At 46.9% G+C, this 21343-nt stretch overlaps 1 protein-coding gene across 6 annotated transcripts in view; it reads right to left on the minus strand.

Annotated features, from left to right (window-relative positions):
* PIGL (phosphatidylinositol glycan anchor biosynthesis class L) overlaps positions 1-21343 on the minus strand; it is a 94513-nt gene that overhangs the window by 35659 nt on the left and 37511 nt on the right. For 5 of the 6 annotated variants that reach the window (XR_003765630.1, XM_029081882.2, XM_029081881.2 and 2 more), the window contains exon 3: positions 10068-10133. The exons of the other annotated variant lie outside the window; for it this stretch is intronic. Coding sequence is in view for 4 of the 5 variants with exons in the window: in XM_029081882.2 (XP_028937715.1) it covers positions 10068-10133 (66 nt within the window). In the remaining variant the exon portion in view is untranslated. The remainder of the gene's footprint in view (positions 1-10067; positions 10134-21343) is intronic. 6 annotated transcript variants of the gene reach the window in all.

Consider the following 21343-nt stretch of genomic DNA (forward strand, 5'->3'; position numbering starts at 1 on the left):
GCGTGAGACTCCAATGGACAAGCACAATTAGATGCTGGCTAGCCCCTGTACCACTGCTTCTAGACCGTGAGCCCGTTGTTGGCTAGGGATTGTCTCTATTTGTTGCCAAATTGCACTTTCCAAGCGCTTAGTACAGTGCTCTGCACCCAATAAGTGCACAATAAATACAACTGAATGAATGAATGCTTTCGAAGGGTTCAATCTATCGATGATATTTATTGAGCGCTTACTGGGTGCAGAGTACTGAACTAAGTTCTTGGGAGAGTTCTTGACAAGCAGCATGGGATAATGGATAGAGCACGGGCCTGGGCGTCAGAAGGTCATGGGTTATAATCCTGGCTCCGCCACTTGCCTGCTGTGTGACCTTGGGCACATTTCACTTCTCTGGGTCTCAGTTCCCTCATCTGCAAATGGGGATTGAGACTGTGAGCCTCATGTGGGACAGGGACTAATTACCTAATTACCCACCCAACACTTAGTACTGTGCCTCGCACATAATAAGGGCTTAACAGATACATCATTATTCATTCATTCAATCGTATTTATTAAGCACTTACAGTGTGCAGAGCACTGTACTAAGCGCTTGGGAACTATAATAAACAATAAACAGTGACATTCCCTGCCCACAAGGAGCTCACAATCTAGAGGTGGGGAGACAGACATCGATACAGATGAATAAAATTAGTTATATACATAAGTGCTGTGAGGCTGGTTGGGAGGGAAAGAGCAAAGGGAGCAATTCAGGGCGACACAAAAGAGAGTGAGAGATGAGGAAAAGTGAAGCTTAATCTGGGAAGACCTCTTGGAGGAGATGTGTCTTTAATAAGGCTTTGAATTATTATTATTATTACAATAAAACAGAGTTGGCAGATGCAATCCCAGCCTCACAGAGATTACAGTCTAGTAGGAGTTTACAATCGAGCTCACCCTAAGCCTTTCCTCTTGCAGAAAATTCCTCTCCACACACCACCAGTCAGCCTACACATGCACCACAGCCTCTCCTGCCTCCTTCCCACAGTGGATTTTTTTTCTTTAGAGGGTAGCCAGTTTGCCCAAGTCTGCATTTATGCTGAACGTTTTGCTAAGGAGCTCCCTGGGTTTTTCCAGCTTTGAATCCCTTCAGCATCCTTGCCACTGTTCCCAGGCTGCCCTCAGGGAAAAAGACTATAAGGGAGGTAAAGTGATTCTCTGGTGGAGGGTGGGAGGGTGGGGTGCTTAGCAAGTCGAGAACTAATGAGGAAAGGAGGTTAGGAGATTATCTGGGATTGGGTGGTCCTCCCAGTCCTACTTCAGGGCCCCGTGAGGGGTGATTTTTTCTGAATTGTCAGCCATTCTTTAACTGCCCACCTTTCTGTATGCAGACTGAAAATCCTGGAGGTGGGTGAAAGTGAGGAGAGGGCGGTGGGAGGCAGAGGAGCAGGAATGAATGTCAGGAGGGCAAGGAGGTCACATCCACGGGGAGGTCAGCAGAGGGCCGGGCAATGCTTGGCGTGTGTTGCCCTTCTGCATGACTGGATTTACCGACAGAGGTAGTGTCCGTTGGAAGGAGAGGTCATAGCAAAGAGGCTGGGCACTGAAGACAAAGGAAGGCAAACCCCAGAGGATCACGGCAGCACAGGGCTCTGGCCTCTGTCTATGGCATCGTTTCTTTTACCTCATTGGCTTGAGTAATTTAAAACACCAACTACCAGAGTTTCCAGGAAATTACTGCATCTCTCAGGACATCAAGCGCAATCTCCTCAAGGCTGTGATAACACACAGAGCCCCATCTCCCTCCTCCCACCCCCCCATCAGCAACTGAGTAACCGGATTTAAAAGAGTGGGTCTTCAGTTGATTCGCTCCTCCAACTAAACCCCAACCAGTGATTATCTGCCAGGTATTTATCTTGCTTTATTTTTTTTCCCCTCTTATCTGGCCTGCTAGTGTTTCTTGACTCCCAGGCTGAACCTACACTTGCAAGCTGTCCAAATAATTCTGACCTCAGGGTTAAATTGTTTGTATTTTTTTCAGGCAGAAGTCCTTATTTTCTAAGATGGAAACATGCAAATAATTGAGGCTCAAGAGGGTAATTTTGTGCACCCAGTTATCCAGATCATTTGCAAGTGAGGTTTGGAGAATTCCTTTGGTCTCGTTTTATGTTTCCCTCTGAGCTCTCTTCCTCCTGACCAACCACTTCTACTTCTGGCTGCACTAGAATCCGTTGTTCACAAGGGGCACAGAGCCTTGAGGGGAGACAAACAGCTAGATGGGCATGAGGTTGGATTTGAAAGCTGTGAAAAATCTTCCAAATTTCCCAATCTTCCAGGGGCCCCTAAGCTGCAGGGAGTTTCTCAGTGCCTAAGTTTCTTCGCTTTTGTTTTCCTAGTTCTGAGAGCTGTCTGAAATCTCTGAAGGGTTGAATCTCTCTGTGTATTTGTTTTTCCCCCTCAGAGATTGTGAGTTCTTGGAAGATGGGCTCCTGCTTGCTTTGTGACTTTCAGAGCTTCACAGGAGTTAATGTTCTGTAAATGCTTGGGGTAATGATGATGGGCAGGGGAGATGCCAGAGGTTAAGAATATCATTTCAAGTAGGATAACCACTTGCCTCTGTCCACAAATCTTCACCCACTCTCTGGCTCTGGCCCAAGCTGTATTTTGGTCCTCCCTGCCAGGGAATTGTTCTTATTCTTGATACCAAGAACCCAACACAGGAATGTTCAATGTAGCTGAATCAGGGGGGCAGTTAGGCATTTGAGGCAAAAAAGTACATGTCCTTGGATGGTTATTGTTCCTCTGTGGTTTTCCCGAGAGCCACTAAAAAAGCCACATGCCCCCTGAACAGAGTGCTTGGAGGCGGTCAGTGCCCTCGTCCCGTCTCAGACATTTAGCATCGTTTCCAAGACTAACTTGGACAATTATAAGGGCTTATGTGGAGTGCCACCTGATGCCCAGCAGGCAGGGCAAAACTGTGGAGAATGCAAACGTAGGGAGCAGCCCACAGTTATGGGATATCTCTGTGTGTGATGGACACTGAGTCCACCCTGATTAGCTTATATTCCCCCCGGCCCCAATGCTCAGTACAGTGCTTAGGTAGTAAGTGCTTAGGACTTACAGTGCTTTTAAGGACTGCTAGCATCTTGGGGAGGCTAGGCTCTCTGTGCCCATGTGGCAGAAACCCCCTATCTAGGGCTTTGTATTGGTGGAGCCTGAAATAGCTGGTCAAGCTGCCAGAGTGCCGCTATGGTCAGTGAGCTTTGTAAAGAGCCACTCTTGGCCTAGGTCTCCCAGGGGAATGGGCACTGAGGCATGGCACCACTGAAGGTGCAGGAGATGGGGAATGAAAGAGTTGGGGGAAGGATGGGAAGGTTTCAGAGGGCCACTTCTTGCAAAGGAAGAAAAATATATCTAGTCACAAAGCCAAACTATTAGGAAATGAACCCTGATCTTCTATGTCACTAACCTCAAAAAGGGAAACAGGGCAGAGAATGGCCCTATTCAGACTGACTTCCTTACCCTTTCTTTGTCTGGAAGCACAACCCTAATCAATCCAAGACTAGTGACCAGGAAACAACCTATGCGTGGGCCTTTTCTTCCTGGAGTGATGAACGATTTTGCATTAGATCGGCATTAGTTCACTGGCAAGGTGCAGAGGGGAAGAGGTAAAATTGCTGCAGGTTAGGCGAGTGGGGAAACAATGGCTACAGTATGGTGGTTTGAACAAAGGGTGTTCTTTGTGCAGAGTCAACACGAGGGCCTGGCTGAACTTTGCGGCAACTGAAACCAGATCAAAAGGTGAAGGAGCTAACAGAGTATCTTTACCATCCTAATGTGAGAAAGCTGCCTCCCAACTTAAGGCCACCAGTGGCTTTTGTGGTGACATGTTCCCTGGATCTACTGACTAAGCAAGGAGTTCTGCTTCTTACTCTTCGTTCAAATGGCTGAGTCCTCCTGTTCCGACTGGGCTGTACTCAGAGGAATCATCCTGGTACGAGCCAGGGGATAGATAAGATCGCGGTGTAGAGAGTCGGGTGGGGTTAGGGGTGTGGAGTGTTTGGGTTGGGTTGTAGTAGATCAGTGAGGTAAGTAGGAGGGAGAGAGCTGATGGAGTGTCTTAAAGCCCCACTGTAAATTCTATAGACACAAGCCCAAATATGAGTACAGTTGAGTCAGTTTTGGGAACTTTGAGGTCTAATATGTTGGCCTCTTTTGTAGGGAAGGTTGGGAGATGATCTCTCTCGCTCTCTCACACACACACATATTCAGCTTTGAGAAATGGGTGAGGACTAAACTTCTGAGTTCAGAAAGAGGTGATAAGGGTAATTGGGATCATCTGATATTCTGGAAGGAAGTTTTCTGCCAGCTGATGCTGGAATATCATTAATATTAGTCTAATTTCTCCTAATGCGTTATTGCCCAATTCTCAGCACAGTGTACTGTCTATTCATAGAGATCATAAAAAAGTCTTATCAGCATTTAATATCTGGTAGGTTCTGACGTCTGTGTTTCAGAGTCGCGTCAATACGATTGAATCAGGATTTTTAGGAACAAATTCATATTCAATGCTTTCAAATTAAAGCAATTTATGGTTGCTTAATGGAGGGGAATTGAACTTTCCAGAGGGAGGAATTGGGGTTCTTCTCTTTCATTTGGAACAATAATCCATAACCAAAGAACAGTGACTAGGCAGAAAAAACAAATAGCTGCTTGGAGTTTATGGAATGGTTTTATCATGGCTACGTTTACTGGTTGTTTGGTGTTTGAGGTTCCCCTAGAATTGAGCTGACAGGAACAGGGATGCCTTCCCAGTAAGCCGAGAAAGACTAGTTAACTGTTGCTTTGATTCTTATGGAATTTAAACTCAAAGGCCTTTAGATGTTGGGAAAATCGGACCTTGACTAACATCTCAGCTCCTTTCTTGACAACTGGAGCCCAAAAGACACAGCCAAAGTCTCTGAACTGGAGTGTCAGAATACAAACACCCCCAACTCAGGATAAGCAATAAGCTATAACAGGAGCATCAGAGGAGGCGTCTCTACATACCCTAGACTGTAAGCTCCTTGTGGGCAGGGAACACGTCTCCCAACTCTGTTGCACTGTACACTCTCAGGTACTTAGTACAGTGCTCTGCACACAGTAAGTGCTCAGTAAGTACCACTGGTTGATTGGTTGATTACCCTAGCCTCCTCTTTTGCAAATGGCCTGAGGGGAACTTTCAAAGATGGATTCTACATTAAGTAAGTTGTTGTCAGCCATATGGGCCCAGGCTAAAACTACACTGGAAAATTTTCCCATCATGCAGGAGCCCCCAACTATGCAGCTAATCCCTATAGGGCATGTGGAGTTTTCCATGATGAGGCAAGAGGCAGATGTGCTCCTTGGGAGCTTCCCAGGGGCAACCTTGATTAAACACAGTTCACATACTAACGTCTGGGCAACTCTCAAGGTTATAGAAATCTAGGTAAGGCTGGAGTACCAGCATCAATTCCCTAGCTTGTGCTTTTTGGGCGGGGTGGAGGGGGGCTTGAAATCATAAACATGTTACTTAGGTGCATGGAAATGCGGAGAGATGGGTCCTGGAGGGCCAATGCGAATGGACGGGCTCACAATCCTTTCCATCTTTAAATAATTTTTTGTAAATTGGGAGAGAAAAAAAAGAGATGAAATAAGCAATTGAATGACTAATATAAATTTAGCAAAGAATAGACATCCTGATGTTCTGGATAGAGCAGTTGTTACTAATTAAGAGCTAATCCACGTTCCCACATCAAGAGGATGTCTTTTGTTGTTCCTGCATGTAATGGAGAATGAATCAACAATGAACGGAGGAATTTGCCATCGAGCCAAAGTAAAAGCTCTTTTATGGCTACTTAGTCCGTTCTGCTCATTTTACAATGTCCAAAGATGAGACGATCTTAATCGTTTCAAACGTTCTCTTCTTTCCTTCTTACCACTGTCCTAATGCCTGCTTTGCCCGAATCTGACCTAAGAGGGATAAGGAATGGAAGCAGTGGCAGCTGTGGGTTCATTCCTTCCCCGTTTCCCTCCCGGTGGAGTCTCTGGCACTGTTGGGGGGCCGGGGGGAGGAGAAGTGGAGAGTGGCTCTCTTTCCCTGTTCCTGCCACCACCAGCCACTTCACTGCCGCCCAAGCAAGGCTAAAACAATTAGTGATATTTACTGAGAGTCTTTCGAGTGCCAAGTCCTGCACTAAGTGCTTATGAAAGGGCAACAGAAGCCAGATACACATCTCCTGCCCTCAGGGAGCTCATGAACTAATGGGGGAGACAGACAGAAGGACAGGCAGAACAGAAGGAAGAAACAGGACCGAACAGGAGGTCTGAGCAGTGGTGGGACAAGCCTGCTCCCTCCCTCCCCTTCTGATAGACTCCTAGAGGCCGCAGGCCCTGGGGCAGCTGCTCTGGCTGCCAGTTATGTAGTCTTGAAGCCAGATGAATCTCTAACACCTCATATTTGTTAAAACTTTCCCCCAATCTCCGGTTTCATCACACCTCTACCAAAGGTCCTAACCCTCCCTCTCTTCCTTTTGTTCCTCACCTTTTTCTCCTCCTACCAGTAGCGGATTTACTTTTAGCCCCCCTCAAATCTGCTTAAATAGTAGAGCTGTAAATCAATAGGAACATAAATTCCCCTGATTGCTGTTGAGTGCTGAGATGGTAGCTGACCGGAGAGAGGGCAGTTCATTGGGGAACACCTCCAGGAGGAGGTGGGATTTCAGATGGTCTCTGAAAATGGGTAGATCTGTGGACCTTTGGACTTAAAGGGGAAGGGAACCCCAGGTATGGGGAAGGGTATGAGTAAGAGGCTGGAGGCAAGAGAGATACAAGTAAGGGACAGTGAGAAAGTCTGGTTGGAAATACCTAGAGTGAGAGCTGGGGAATGGGGGAGAAGAAGGTAGATAATAAGGTGAGAGTTTATCAGTGGTATTTATTAAGCACTTTCTGTGTGCAGAGCACCGCATTAAGCACTTGGGAGAGTACAATACAACAGAGTCGGTAGATGTGTTCCCTGCCCACAGTGAGTTTAGTGTAGAGATGAATGCTTACAAACTGTGAATGGTGGAGGCTTAGGATACCAAAGAATCCAAAAGAGAACCGCAAAAGGAACCTACACCCAAAATGTATAGATGAGCATAAGAGCTAGAGAGAAACCTGGGGTGGCAAGAGGGATCAGAGTCAGGCAGGATTAGGAGTGGTTATCACTAATAAGAGAAATGACATTTAATATGCACAACTTCTGGCTCCTGGTGGCAGCATCTGTGGGCACGGGGACATGGAGCAGTGAGGAGGTGGGGTGCCTGCTGGCAACCAAACAGCATTTCCATTAACCTGCTGCACCCACAGGGATTTCAGTCATATGTGTCTTCACCTTTCGCTTCCGCGTAATCACTCGCTTACCGACGCTCAACTCCCAAGATACTTCAGCGCTCCTGGTTAGAATTAAATGGGCTTGCTGAAAGACTCCTCTGAGGGCCTCACAGTCCTTTCACCTTATATCACAAAGATTTTCTGGGATTTCTTAGACTCAGAGAACTGAAAGGGGCCTTGAAGGATTTGGATTTGTCAAGGAGATCATGTGTGACCTCTCAGAGGGAGGTTTCTGTGGAGTGAAAGGAACGGAAGCCAGGTTGGAGGAGGGTCAAGGAGAAAATTGGAGGAGAGGAACTTAACACAGAGAGGGTAGGCAACTCACTCAAGGGGTTTGGAGAAGAATGATAGGAGGGAGATGGGGCGATAACTGGAGTCAAGGGATTTTTAGGATAGGGGAGACATGGGCATGCTTGAAAGTAGTCGGGAAGAAGCCACTGGACAGCAAACAGTTGAAGATGGTGGTCAGGGAGGGAAGAAGAATGGGGGTAAGTGGTTTGATAAGGTATGAAAGGATAGGGTCAGATGCACAGGTGACTGTGCAATTGTAAGAGTGGGAATCCCATGTGAGACATGGACTGTGTCCACCCTGATTTGCTTGTGGCTACCCAGTGCCTGGCTCATAGTAAGCACTTAACAGATACCATCAAAAAACTGCATTTTGGTTTAGAAAGGCATCAGATGTTGAAAATTCAACTTACCCACCAAGGTTGAATCCTGCCCAGCTCTGATCATTTCAAACCCACCAGTAAACTCCCTCCCTCCCTAGGCCTTCCTCCAACTCCTTCCTGATTATTTAGCACTTGGATGTCTAACTCTGTACTGCTGTTATGGAATGTATCTGTATATTTTTATCCCTTGGTTTCACATGTTGTTTATCCTGTGTGTTTCTTGAAGGCAGGATCGTGGCATCCCCTTCCTCGTAACTCCTCCAAGAATTACAGCACAGTGCTGTGCATACAGTCAGTGGGTGCTCAAAAAATGATACTGACTGTAACCTCTAGGAGTTGCCTACATTCTCCACCTGCTGTGAAGGTAGTATCTGGATCTATTGGTCAGACGTTCCCTAAGTATCTATTTGGTTTTGGTTGTTTTTGTTTATAGGATACCCTGTAGTTTGGAACCACGGGGGAGGGAGATATTATAAATAAAAACCCTATTATAGTATACTTAGAACTTTTATGTAACTCCCTTGCCTGTGCTCTCAGTGCAATTTTGAAAAGCTGGTTTCCTTGTTTATAGCTGAAAAATGCACTATCTAAACAAGCACTTTAACCAGTAACAATCATAAGAACTTTTTTAAAAAACTCAATATTTACACAGATGCTTCCCTCAATAAAGAGTGACCAGAAAAACTGAGGCTCACTCTCCATTCCAGGCCATTCCCTGGCAGGTGGTGGGAAGGGGAGTTTATTCTGCTCCCCCAAATTTAGGATGAATATTCGTAGTTATAGCTGTAAAGCGTTTTGGAATCATTTGCGAAGCTGATCTTTAAGCGGAGTACCTAAATGGCTGTGGGGGACCCTTTCATCTATGGGAAAGGAGTGGTTGGAAACCAGGCCATCCTCAATGTTTTTGAACAGCTAAGGAATTAAGAACCAAAACAAAATGCCTTTGGCGCTGGACAGGGGGCTTAGCCCATGGTGGAAACTTGATCTCCGTGGCTGCAGACAGACAGTTGTTGGGATTCCTGGCACCAGCTGCTTATGGAAACCCCAAGTTCCTGAACCCTGGCCTGTCAGACAGGAATTACACTCCTCTGATCACAGGGAGGGAGCAGAGAGGTAGGAAGGGTGGGAGGGGGGAAGGGGAGGTAGGGTGACATAGAGAACCTGGAATCTAATCCTGCCACCTTCTACCCTGAGTGAACACTTGTACCTGGGATCGGACCTGGTCAGAGGATCATGAAGGGGAAAGCGGGTTGTGTGTGTGTGTGTGTGTGTGCTCGCACACGCACATACACGTATGGGCGTGCCCACACACGGGGTTGTGAAACCTCAGGGAGATGATGCCAAGACCTACTCTCCATTTGTCGATTTACATTTCCCTCTCCTAGCTGTTTCCCCCTACTCCCACTGTATGTCTACCCTTCGCAGTCTCTGGTTAGATTATAAGATCATGAGGGCAGAAATCAAGTCTTTCACCTTTATTGTGCTCTCTGCAGTATCTAGAAGAGTTCATTGCATACTGCCGATAATAAATACTGTTGATTTTCTTTTCCTTTTCCCACTAACTGTATAAATACGTTCAACTTTATAGTCAATATTGATTCGGCTACTTGGAACTGGCCTACTCATGCTACTGTTATATTCTTGTCCTACCTGTTATAACCTTGTTCTTCCTCCTGCCCACACTATCTGTAAATAATGTATGTCTACCTATTTCCTCCATTAGATTGTAAGTCCCTCGAAGGCAGAGAATGCGTGTTTTGCTTCTAGGGTTCACTTTCAAGGATTTACTACAGTGCTCTGCACTGTGTAGGGGCTTAATATGTACCATTAATTTTTGGTATTTTTCCTCCTCCCCCTTACTATAAATAATTTACGTCTGCCTGTCTAGCCTGTTGGATTGTAAGCTTCTTTAGGGCAGGGACCACATGTTTAAATTCCATTGTCCTCTTCCACGTATGCAGTACTGATGCTCTGCACAACATAGGTGCTCAATAAACACTACTGATTGATAATGGGCTAATGAATTGTACCTACCTCCTCCTCCACCATGCAAAGGCTATATTCTCGCTCTGTCCTTCTGTCTGCCTGAAGCACCTGTATCTGTCAGGAGCACAGAGGGAGATGAGGGAATGAGCCCAGCTGGGTGGGTGATCAATCACTCAAGAGATCTTATTTACGGAGTGCTATTGTGTACAGATCACTATACTAAGCCCATGGGACAGTACAGTATAACAGAGCTGGTAGACACAGTCCCTGCCCACAAATCAATCAATAGGATACATTAAGCCCTTACTGTGTGTAGACACTGTCATAGAGTTGGTAGACATGATTCCTGCTCTCAAGGATCTTACAGCCTAAGGAGGATCTTACAGTCTTGGTCTGCTGTGTGACTGGATAAGTCACTTCACTTCTCTGAGCCTCAGTTACCTCATCTGCACAATGGGATTAAGACCGTGAGCCTCACGTGGGACAGGGACTGTGTCCAATCTGATTTGCTTGTATTTACCCCTGGCACGTAGCGAGCCTTTAACAAATAACAAGTCAGGTGCTTAGGGCTCAGTGTAGTGCCCTGCACTGAGAAAGCGCTCAGTAAATAGCATGGATTGATTGACACAGGGAGAGACCGTTCTAGTCCATTTCCTAGGCATTTGGCTCCACTGCCCCTCCCCCTTGGGAGAAATACCACACCTATGCCACATGGATTCCTTGAGTTGTCCACGTGACTTCCCACTAACAGGAAAGAGAGATCCAAACTCCATTAAACAAAACCTGAAGATGAAATGACCTTTCCGATTTGAGTTGCCTTCCTCGATCCAACGGAACATGAACATTATGCAAAAGATTTGCTATAGCAACAGCCCAAGTGCTCTACAGTAACCCCTGGTCCCTGCTGCTCTTTTAAAAATCCAAACCTTTAATTGCCTGCAGGGTTGGTAATGGAGCTGCTGAACTTTAGCCCACTAGAAACAACCTCTTGGATTGGCAAGGCTCTTAATGGTTGTTTATATTAGTCACCGAGTGGGAGGGGGAAGGAAGGAAGGCGGGAGCCTATCAGAGGCAGCGCAGTGATAGGATCGCTGACAGCGGAAGCAGTTTAACTCCTCCTGGCTGGGCTCCCGGATGCCAATCTGCAAAGAGACCAGGCCCGGGCACAGCCAAGCTGTGCTGGAGGCTTCTGATTGGTCAGGCTGAGAGAGGTGGGGCTACCTGTTGGCACCGGGCAGATCTGCATTGGGCAAAGGTTTGTTTGTTATTCCTGGACTTGGTTTTATTTGCGAGAAGAAGAAAAATCAAACCTTGGGCCTTCCCCGATAAACGTGGGAGAGGGTGGAAAAGGGTAGGAAAACTTCAGAGGCCATTTGCTAGAAAGGTGTTTTTTGTCTTTAGAAGCCGGGGTCTGTCTGTTCCCTGTAGGTGTTCACAGTTGCCCAGACTACATTCCTTGAGGGTGGGAAGTGAATTTTTGCATTGTCTGTTGAGCAGGATACTCATGCACCTTGGGATTTGGGCCACATTCACTGATGGGGTGGCAGAATGCTCTTTCCCTCAAATCACCGCACACCATAAGTACAAAGTAAGCGCTCAATAAATACGATTGACTGACTGACTGAATGAATTCTCCACCCCTCCACCCTCTCCCCTTAGAGATTGGCAGGAATCCCAGTGTGACAGAGCCATCGCTAGAGACAGCACTCCATCATCTTGGAGTTGATTAATCTCCTGGATTATCCAGGCTCTTTACTTCCCTGCCCCTCCCCTCTGCATCACCTCTCATTAGGAGAGCCATCAGAGGGAGGAGGAGGGGATTTGAGACGAAACTCAAACCATCACTCGGCTGTGTGATTCCAATCCTTGGGAAAGATGCAGCAGGGATGGAGGGTGAAATTACTGGCTAAAATGAGGTTTGGGGGTTACCCGGGGATCTGTGCTTGTCTGCCGTGATCAGCGACATTCAGGAGATGATCATCAAGATGTCTTGAACTGCAAAGAGTGGAAAATGCTTTTCCACCATTTTCTCTCCAATTCTCACAACGTTCTTATGCAATATGGAAGAGGATGGCCACCTACTTTGCAGAATGAAATAATAATAGTAATTGAGATATTTGTCAAGTGTTTACTATGTGCCAAGCACTGTACTAAGCCCCGAGGTAGATACAAGATAATAGGATCAGATGGTCCCTGTCCCATGTAGGGTTCACAGCCTAAGTGGGATGGAGAACACGTATTGAATTTGCATTTTATGGATGAGGACACTGAGGCCCAGAGATGCTAAGTGACTTGCCCATGGTCACCCAACAGGCAACTGGGAGTCAGAGGACCAGGGTTCTGATCCCTGATACAACCCTGCTGTTGACCTTGGACAAATCACTTACCTTCTTTGTGTCTCAGTTTCCTCATCTGTAAAATGGGGACTCAAAACCTGTTCTCCTTTCTACTTAGACTCTGGGCCCCCCATGTGGGGGACCGTGTCTGACCAGTGCTTAGTACAGTGCTTGACACATAGAAGCAGCATGACCTAGTGACTAGAGCATGGGCCTGGAGGTCAGAAGGACCTGGGTTCTAATCCCAGCTCCACCACTTGTCTGCTGCGTGACCTTGGGCAAGTCACATCACTTCTCTGGGCCTCGGTTACCTCATCTGTAAAATGGAGATTAAGAGTGTGAGCCCCATGTGGGACAGGGACTGTGTCCAATCTGATTACCTCGTATCTACCCCAGTGTTTAAAACAGTGCTTGGCACAGAGTAAGCAAGTAACAAGTACCATAACAATTATTATGATTATTACAAGCAATAACCCATACCATTAAAAAAAAGAAGTGGCCAAACTGGGATTAGAACCCAAGCCCTCTGACTCCTAGTCCCGTACTCTTTCCACTGCACCGAATTGGTTCTAGGAAACTAAGAACAAAGAGATTCTGAGGGTCACCGGAGAGTCAGTGAGATTTGAAGACAAAATCCAGGTCTCCCGAAACTCCCACATATCCTTATCAACTGTTGTGCATGGACCAGCTTGGTCAGGGCAGACTGACCTAGGTCAGAGATTTTGGGCCTATATAAGGCTCTGTTGAGAGATACTTGCTCCGTTTCAGAGATTTATAGAGAAGGAGTGATTTTTACTAATTCATTTCATTTTTGGCACTTGTTCAGTTTCAGTTCATTTGATGGGGTTCAGACTTCTGGTCTGAAATGAAGTGAGCGTTTACCATCAGAGCTCTATATGGGCTTGAAATCTAGGACCCATTCCAATCTGGCACTGCCTGGACCCAGTCTCTACCATGCTTACCCTGGCATTGGCCCCAGACTTCAATGTTAAATGGCTAGCCAGACCGGACTGTGAGCCCAGGCCGCGTCATTTCAGGGTGGAGCTACTGAGAATGTATGCGGGCTCAGGATTGTCCCAGCGAACTTCTAGTTCCAGTAACTGATGGTAACACCCATGCATGGGTGAAAAACTACACACACGCTCACACAGTGCCTTTGCCGTGGTGCCGAAACTCCCAACCTTTGACTTCAGTTTGACTCCCCGGTTTTAGACCTGCTGAACTAGTGGACTGAGCCTTCCCGATGCAGAACTCTGGGGATGTACTCTAAGGAGCTAGACTTCTTTTTTGAGGCATGTGAAACTCTGAATGGGGGGGCATCGTCCTTGGCTTCTCCTGCGGCATCGGTCTCCTTGGCACCGAGTCACATTGAACGCTGAAAGGAAGGGAAGGTAACCCACCTGGGAAAGCAATCGTCTGGGGGGTAGCCAGTAGTCTTTCTCATTAAGGAGTTCCTCTAGGGCTTCCAACCCCAGCCCCACATTGCTAGAACTAGAGAGTTGTGTGCCAGACGCACTGGACCGAAGCATTTTCTTTAGAGCAGGAAAATGTTAGTCATAGAACTGGCCTAAGGGCAATACTCCTGAGAAATGGTAGCCTAAAACTCTGCTGATTAGGAACTAGGCTTTTCTGAGCGATAACTGAACCATTTCACTTCAGCCTCTCCCTTTCTCTCCTCACCCATCTCATTATGTCTTCTTTCATCTCCTTTAGCATCCTGTTCTCTTCTCCCACTCCCTTCCTCCCTCCACCCCTCAGTGTTTCTGAATGTTTCCAGTAAGAATATTTAGAGAGTTTCAGGATAGTTCATGTTAGTATATATTGGCAATATTTTCCCCATCCCTAATCTATCTTAATGTCTGGCATCCCCCTGCAGATTGTAAGCTTCCTGTGGGCAGGGATCACACCTACCAACTCTTGTCTTGTATTTTCCCAGGTGCTCAGTACAGTGCTCTATACACAGTTCATTTTCAATAAATACCATTGATTGATTGATTGAATATGGCCTGATAGGAAAAGCAAGGAGGCTGGGAGTCAGAAGACCAGGGTTTGAGTCCCACCTCTGCCACTGACTTTTCTGGGAAAAATCACAACTTCTAGGTCTCCCAATTAATCAATCCATCAGTTGTAATTTTGAGTGTTATTTATGTGCAGAGCACTATATTAAGGGCTTGGGAGAGTAGAGTATAACAGCGTTGGTAGAGGCATTCCCGGCCCACAACAAGCTCACAGTTTAAAGGGAACTCACAGTCTGTAAATTATGAATGATGATACCTGCCGCACCCTACCTTACTTAACTGTTAGGAGGATAAAATGAGATAGAGAATGCTTTGAAACAAAAGAAACAACAAATTCAAAGTATGACTCACTTGTCCCTCCGTCAGAGAATGGGGAAAGTGGTGAATGCACTTCTACATTAGATGGTTTGGAGCAGCTAAATCACATCTGACCAAACCCCCACCCCTCCCTGCAGTCATTCAGGGGGGTTTCAAAAAGCACTTGGCTTTTAACACCTAAAGATACTCATTGGCACTGGAGGGCAGTTGAGGAGGGCGGGAAAAGAGTGTAATCAAGAAGGCTGGCTGGACATTTTGGGTCAGGCCACACACCCCCAAAATGGGCAAGTCATATGGTAGTCAGCATCAGACCTAAGAGGGGGGTGTGGAGAAGAGGCAGTTCCCCTTCCTCTCTTCTTTCCCTGGCCCTCCTACTTCTCTGCCTTGTTTCTGCTGGTTCTAAAGACAAAAATTCATTTCAAGGAAACAAAATAATGGCCAGTGCTCTGAGAATGATGAGAAAAGCCAGAAACCAAACTGGGAGTCAGATGACTCACGCCTTTGAGAATTCCGCCACAGGTCTGCACATGCCTGATGAATGTCGGTGGACAGTCAGCCCTCAAGTTCTTAAGATCTTCACCTTCCCGAGTGTCTCTCCGGTAAAAAAAGTCTCCGCTCCGAGGTGACGTGCAACTCAAGTGGCCGATTCCTTTTGTGCCTCTGTCCAACTACCTGGGCAGGTTGGGGTTCTTTCTGTGGTTTGGTGATCTCTGAGTTTGAAGCATTAAGACCCACAGTCGTGAATGTTAGGCTGGATTTGCTGATGTGCAGTTCTCAAGTGGATTTTGTTGACAGTTGGATTTTGGAGAGGATGTTGAGTAAAACTGTGGGTCGGAGGAATGAGTTTTGAACAACGGGAGGGAGAAGCAAGTACCCAAGGCCCTGTGAATGGTGCCAAACCATGTTGGGGTTGCAGGCCTGGGGATGGAGAGCTGAGAGGTCTCCTCAAGAGGCACTACGAGGCAAGATCTCTTTCCCCTTGGCACCGTCCTCATATGACCGGCCCTTCCCCCGGCTATCCTGCTCCTCAAAGCAATGTGGTCTAATGGAGCACAGGTCCAAGAGTCAGAAGGTCATGGGTTCTAATCCTGGCTCTGCCACTTGTCTGCCGTGTGACTTTGGGCAAGTCATGTCACTTCTCTGTACCTCATCTGTAAAATGGGAATTAAGACTGTGAGTCCCATGGGGAACAGGGACCGTGTCCAACCCGATTTGCTTGTTTCCACCCCAGTGCTTTGTACAGTGCCTGGCACATAGTAAGCCCTTAACAAATACCACAATTATTATGGTTATTATAATTTTTAAAGCGATATCAGTTCTCACTGGTACAGTGTAGGGGAAAAGGAAGGCACAGCGTGGCAACATGATCCGAGACAATGGCTTGGGCGGAGAGAGAAGAATTCTAAACCTTCCGGGAGGGAAGGAATTGAGCTGGGTGACCTCCAGAATCCAGCCAAAGAAGCTGTCAACTGGAGCCTGGAACAAGGCAGTCCTTTTGGCATGGCATCTCTCCCAACTCAACAAGACGGATCCAATTCTATTTTAGATCCTGGCCAGGCAAATGCTGTCACTCCTCTGGGCATTTAAAATGTCCAGTGGGGGAATGCTGTTTGATGGAAAGGAGATGAGGAGAGCACCCAGGACTAAAAAGCAAGAGGAGAAACTGGGGTATTTACCCCAGCAGGGCTTAGCAAGTGTAATAGGCGTACATAATAACGTACTTAATGAATGTCATCATCATCAAGGGCGCCTGAGCTCAGTGGACAGTCAGCAACAGGCTGGGGTGAGAGTCCACCCCTAAAATGCGCTGGGTTCTGGCCCATGTTGTCTCAGCCCACAGGCCAAATTCCATCCAGTGTTTATTTATACTCAACACCTGAAAGACCTAGTTTCTGTGAACATCCCAAACTGGGTGGGAAAACCACCAAATGGGCCTGCCTGCCTGCCCGGGGCAGAGAACTCGAGGCCAGAGGCTCTCTGCTCCTCTTGCAATTAGAAGTCCTTTCTTGGGGCCTGAGCCTGGTGAGAATTGTTAAAAAACAATCACAATACTAATGGTTCCTGGATGTTTTCTAGCTCCTTATATTTTAGGATGTCAGAGAATTTCACTCCCAACAGGAATCCGCCCTGGACTATGCCGTCTCCACCCCTTGTTCTGGAGTTTCCTCTTCTCTCCCCTCAAGTCCTTCAGACTGCTGCTCTCCCCATCTCCTAATAGTAATAACAATGTTGGTATTTGTTAAGCACTTACTTTGTGCAGAGCACTGTTCTAAGCGCTGGGGTAGATACAGGGTAATCAAGTTGTCCCACGTGAGGCTCACAATCTTAATTCCCATTTTACAGATGAGGTAACTGAGGCACAGAGAAGTGAAGTGACTTGCCCACAGTCACACAGCTGACAAGTGGCAGAGTCGGGATTCAAACCCATGACCTCTGACTCCCAAGCCTGGGATCTTGCCACTGAGCCACTCTGCTTCTCCTAAAATCCCACCTCCTCCAAGAAACCTTCCTTGATTGCTTCATAACCTTCCCAATCCCACTAGCTAGGTAGCTACCCTTAGCACTTACCTTCTTTATTCTTAATCTTATAATAATAATAACACTGATAACAATAATAATAATAAAAAAGGTATTTGTTAAGGGCTGCTATGTTCCAAGCACTGCATGAATCACTGGGATAGATACAAGATAAATCAGATCCCCCATGAGGTTCACAGTCTAAGTACGAGGGAGAACAGGAACTGAACCTCCAGTTTGCAGGTGAGGGAACTGAAGAACAGAAAAGTTAAGTGACTTGCCCAAGGTCATCCAGCAGGTAAGTGGTGGAGCTGGGATTAGAACCCTGGTCTCCTGACTCCCGGGCCCGTGATCTTTCCACTAGGCCATGCAGCTTAGTATTTTGCCCACGTGTATATTTTTTTTTCTATATTTGTCAGTACTGAAGCTTGGCTGCCGTCTTAGGGACAAAACACTGGGGTAGATACAAGATAAATCTGGTCCCTCGTGGCGCTCACAGTCTAAGTAGGAGGAAGAACAGGTACTGAGCCTTCATTTTGCAGGAGAGGGAATTGAAACGCAGAGAAGTTAAGTGACAGGGCTTCTTTGTGTGCCGGTTTCTGTGTGTGGGTATTAATGGGAAACTTACTGGTTTTCCAGCCCTGCGACCTAGGCAAGGGAAGGTCATCTCATTCAGATGATGGAAATGCCTAGGGAGGGGCCGCCAATTCTTCATTCGGCCTAGAAGAATTTTAGGATGCTGGGAATCCGCCTTTCTAACAGCCGTGACCACTCCAAGAAGGCCGTAAACCGAATGTCTGGATAGAGCTCCACACCAGACCCAACTCGCCTCACTGTGGAACTGCCATCCAAGAGCAGCACTGGCTGCTGCAGATACTAGCTCTGCCCTAGTGGACATCAACCTAACTTCACAGAAACAAGTGTTTATGGCTCAAAATATTAGGGCCACCTTCCAAAAAGCTCCATGGAGAGTCCTGCCCCAGCCCAGGCCATGAGGAAGGCCAGCCAGGTCCCACCTTGGCAGGTATGAAATGGTAGGGAAGCCCAAGGATTCTCCCCCTCAGTGACCGTGCACCCTCCACACTCATTCACTCATTCAATCTTATTTATTGAGTGCTTCCTGTGTGCAGTGCACTTTACTAAGCGCTTGGAAAGTACAATTCGGCAACATATATAGACAATTCCTACCCAATAACGGGGGCTTCCTAGTGGAAAGAGTCCGGGATTGGGAGTCAGAGGTCATGGGTTCGAATCCCGGCTCTGCCACTTGTCAGTTGTGTGACTGTGGGCAAGTCACAACTTCTCTGTGCCTCAGTTCCCTCATCTGTAAAATGGGGATTAAGACTGTGAGCCTCATGTGGGACAACCTGAATACCCTGTATCTACTCCAGCGCTTAGAACAGTGCTCTGCACATAGTAAGTGCTTAACAAATACCAACATTATTATTATTATTTTTACCCTGCCGTATAGCACTCTCCTCTCCGCCTCCCCTTGAATGGGGCCACATCCTCAACCACAGGAGCAGTGTGGCCTAATGGAAAGAACATGGGCCTGGGAGTCAGAAGGACCTGGGTTCTAATCCTCATGCTGCCAGTTGCCTGCTGTACTACCTTGGGCAAGTCCCTTAACTCATTTTCCTCATCTGTAAAGTGGGTATTCAATGCCTGTACTCCCTACTACTTAAACATAAGCCTCCACGTGGGATTAATCTGTATCTACCACAGCACTTAGAACAGTGCTTGACACATAGTAAGCACTTTATAAATGTAATAATAATAATAATAACATGCTGATTTCATTTTTCCTCTTTGCTGGATCCTCAGTTACGGTGGAAAAAATTCTTTTTTTGTCCTTTTCTTAAGCAAACTTAGCATTAATCCCACTGGAAAAACCCCAACTCACAAGCACCGCTCCAGACCTTAGTGCTCTGTAAACAAGTCGGATCTCTCAGTCTCTGTGCAAGTTCATAAAAATCAAGTTTGTTTTTTCAACTTGCTGAATGCCCTCAAACTCTGACCTTTTATACACATTTTTGGTGACTCACAACGTTGGCCAGTATTGTTTATGACCAATCCTGTTGTGTCTAAGTTTGGAGAGTCCTGGGAAGGCTTTGTCTGAGCTTCATGGGGTGGAAGTTCCCTTTAAATCCCAGACTTGGCAGGAGAGTAGAACAAAGCCGCTGTGGGGAGAAGAGTCTCAGCAGAAGAGATCGTCTTTTTACCCCAGCCTAGGACCTGCTTGGAAGGGTAAACTCTAGAGTACCCTGGATGGAATCCTTCTCAGGGGTATGTAATCAATAGTTTTGAAAGCTGTGTGTGAAAAGCTTATCTCTCTGGACAACAGAGTCCCTACTTTGCACACTGCACTCTGAACTTGAATAGCCAAGGCAGCTCCCACATCCTGATTTGGTGCTCTAGTTTACATGTCCTTCACTAGATCTCACAGCCCTCTTGCAAATTTCTAAACTCGGTCACTTCCTTTGTTGTCCAAAACAGACAAAGGTCGAGCCAGTTCATCGCTAAAGCCCTGGAGTACATTCAGATCTTCCCCAGATTACTCAGGCAGGGGATGCAGGGAGGGAACAATACAGCTGTCGCATTCGGCCACTCCTGTGAGCGACCCGGGTCCCCATGTTTAGTTGACTGATTCAGAATGGAAGTGCTGCTGTGGAAATGGGCTGGGGCAGGAACAGGATCCAAAATAGCCCCTCTAGTCAATGGGAGATCTGGGGCTTTAGGTCCCAAAAGGAAGTGACCCACAACATGTGGACTGTGGTCTTCCAGGTCAAACCTTAAAGATTTTAAATCATTTTGTAGGGGTGGTGGTTCTGGCCTATTAAAAGATACTCATTGCAGTGGGAAGAAAACAAGGGATATGGAGTCCCTATAAATCAGCGGACACACACACACTAGTGGTCTCTTTTCTGAACCCCTAGCATTTGCCCCAAACAACATCTTAGTCACCCAAAAGAGATTTGGGAATAATACCATAGTGAGAGTAGGGCAGGAGATCATTCTTTGGCCCTTTTTTAAATGGTATTTGCTAAGTGCTTACTATGTGCCAGGAACTAACCAAGCACTGGGGAAGAAACAAGATAAGCATTTTGGATACAGTCCATGTCCCACATGGGTCTCACAGTCTTAACCCCCATTTAACAGATGAGGTAATTGAGGCATAGTGAAGTTAAATCAGTTGCCCAAGGTCACACAGCAGGATTAGAATCCAGGTCCTTCTGACTCCCAGGCCAGGGTTTTATCCACTAGACCAACCAATGGTTCCACTGACCTTTCCCCGCACTGTACCCCGCAGCATCCATCCACACACCCCAAGCCAAAAACCTGATGGTAGTGGGCCAGGATAGAGTTGGTGGATAGGAAGTGTACCTAGTTCACTTTTGCAAGAATCTGGGTGGTAATGGGAAGCAGGGGATGGGATGACAGCCAGAAGGAGCTCTGTGAACCAGTGTAGTGTAGATGAGACACAAGTGGGTTTGAAGGCAGAAGGAAGAAGTCATGCAAGAGCGAGAGGTTGAAGATGGTGGTAAGGAAGGGGAGGTGGGAGGACAATATTTTTTAAGAGATGAGAAGGGATGGGATCAGAGGTGCCAGATGACAAGGTAGATTTAAAGAGCAGGTGAGAGAGTAGAAGAAAGGAGAAGTAGAACAGCAAGAAGATGAAGGAGGGACTGGGTTTTAAAAGATCACACCATGGTTAGTGAAGTCACTTGGGGTCGGGGAGAGATGAGGCGACTGAGGGCTTCAGGAGGAAGTTAAAGGTCTGGAATACTTACGGGGGGCCGCAAGGAAGGCAATCAGTGAGGGAGGAACAGAATACTTACTTGCCCAGCAGAAGAGAGAGCGAACATTCAGATGGTCAGAGGAGCAGGGCAAGCAGGGAGTGGGGTGATCCAGGATGGTGGGGGAGAGGGTTCGAGGTGCATTAGTGTTAACTGGGCTGGTGGGGGGGTTACGGTTAGTGTTGGGAGAGAGATGGAAGGCATGGCTGCCCACTCCAGGGGCGATGGGGCTGATGGCCCCCACAACTTTTGGAGTAGGTCTTCCAACCTTGCTCATCCCTCATAAGATCTGAGAGTTTCCAGTCAGACTTCAAAAAAGACCCAAAATAGTGGCTTTC

Source organism: Ornithorhynchus anatinus, chromosome 17 (genome assembly GCF_004115215.2).
Source record: "Ornithorhynchus anatinus isolate Pmale09 chromosome 17, mOrnAna1.pri.v4, whole genome shotgun sequence".
Classification (NCBI taxonomy): domain Eukaryota; kingdom Metazoa; phylum Chordata; class Mammalia; order Monotremata; family Ornithorhynchidae; genus Ornithorhynchus; species Ornithorhynchus anatinus.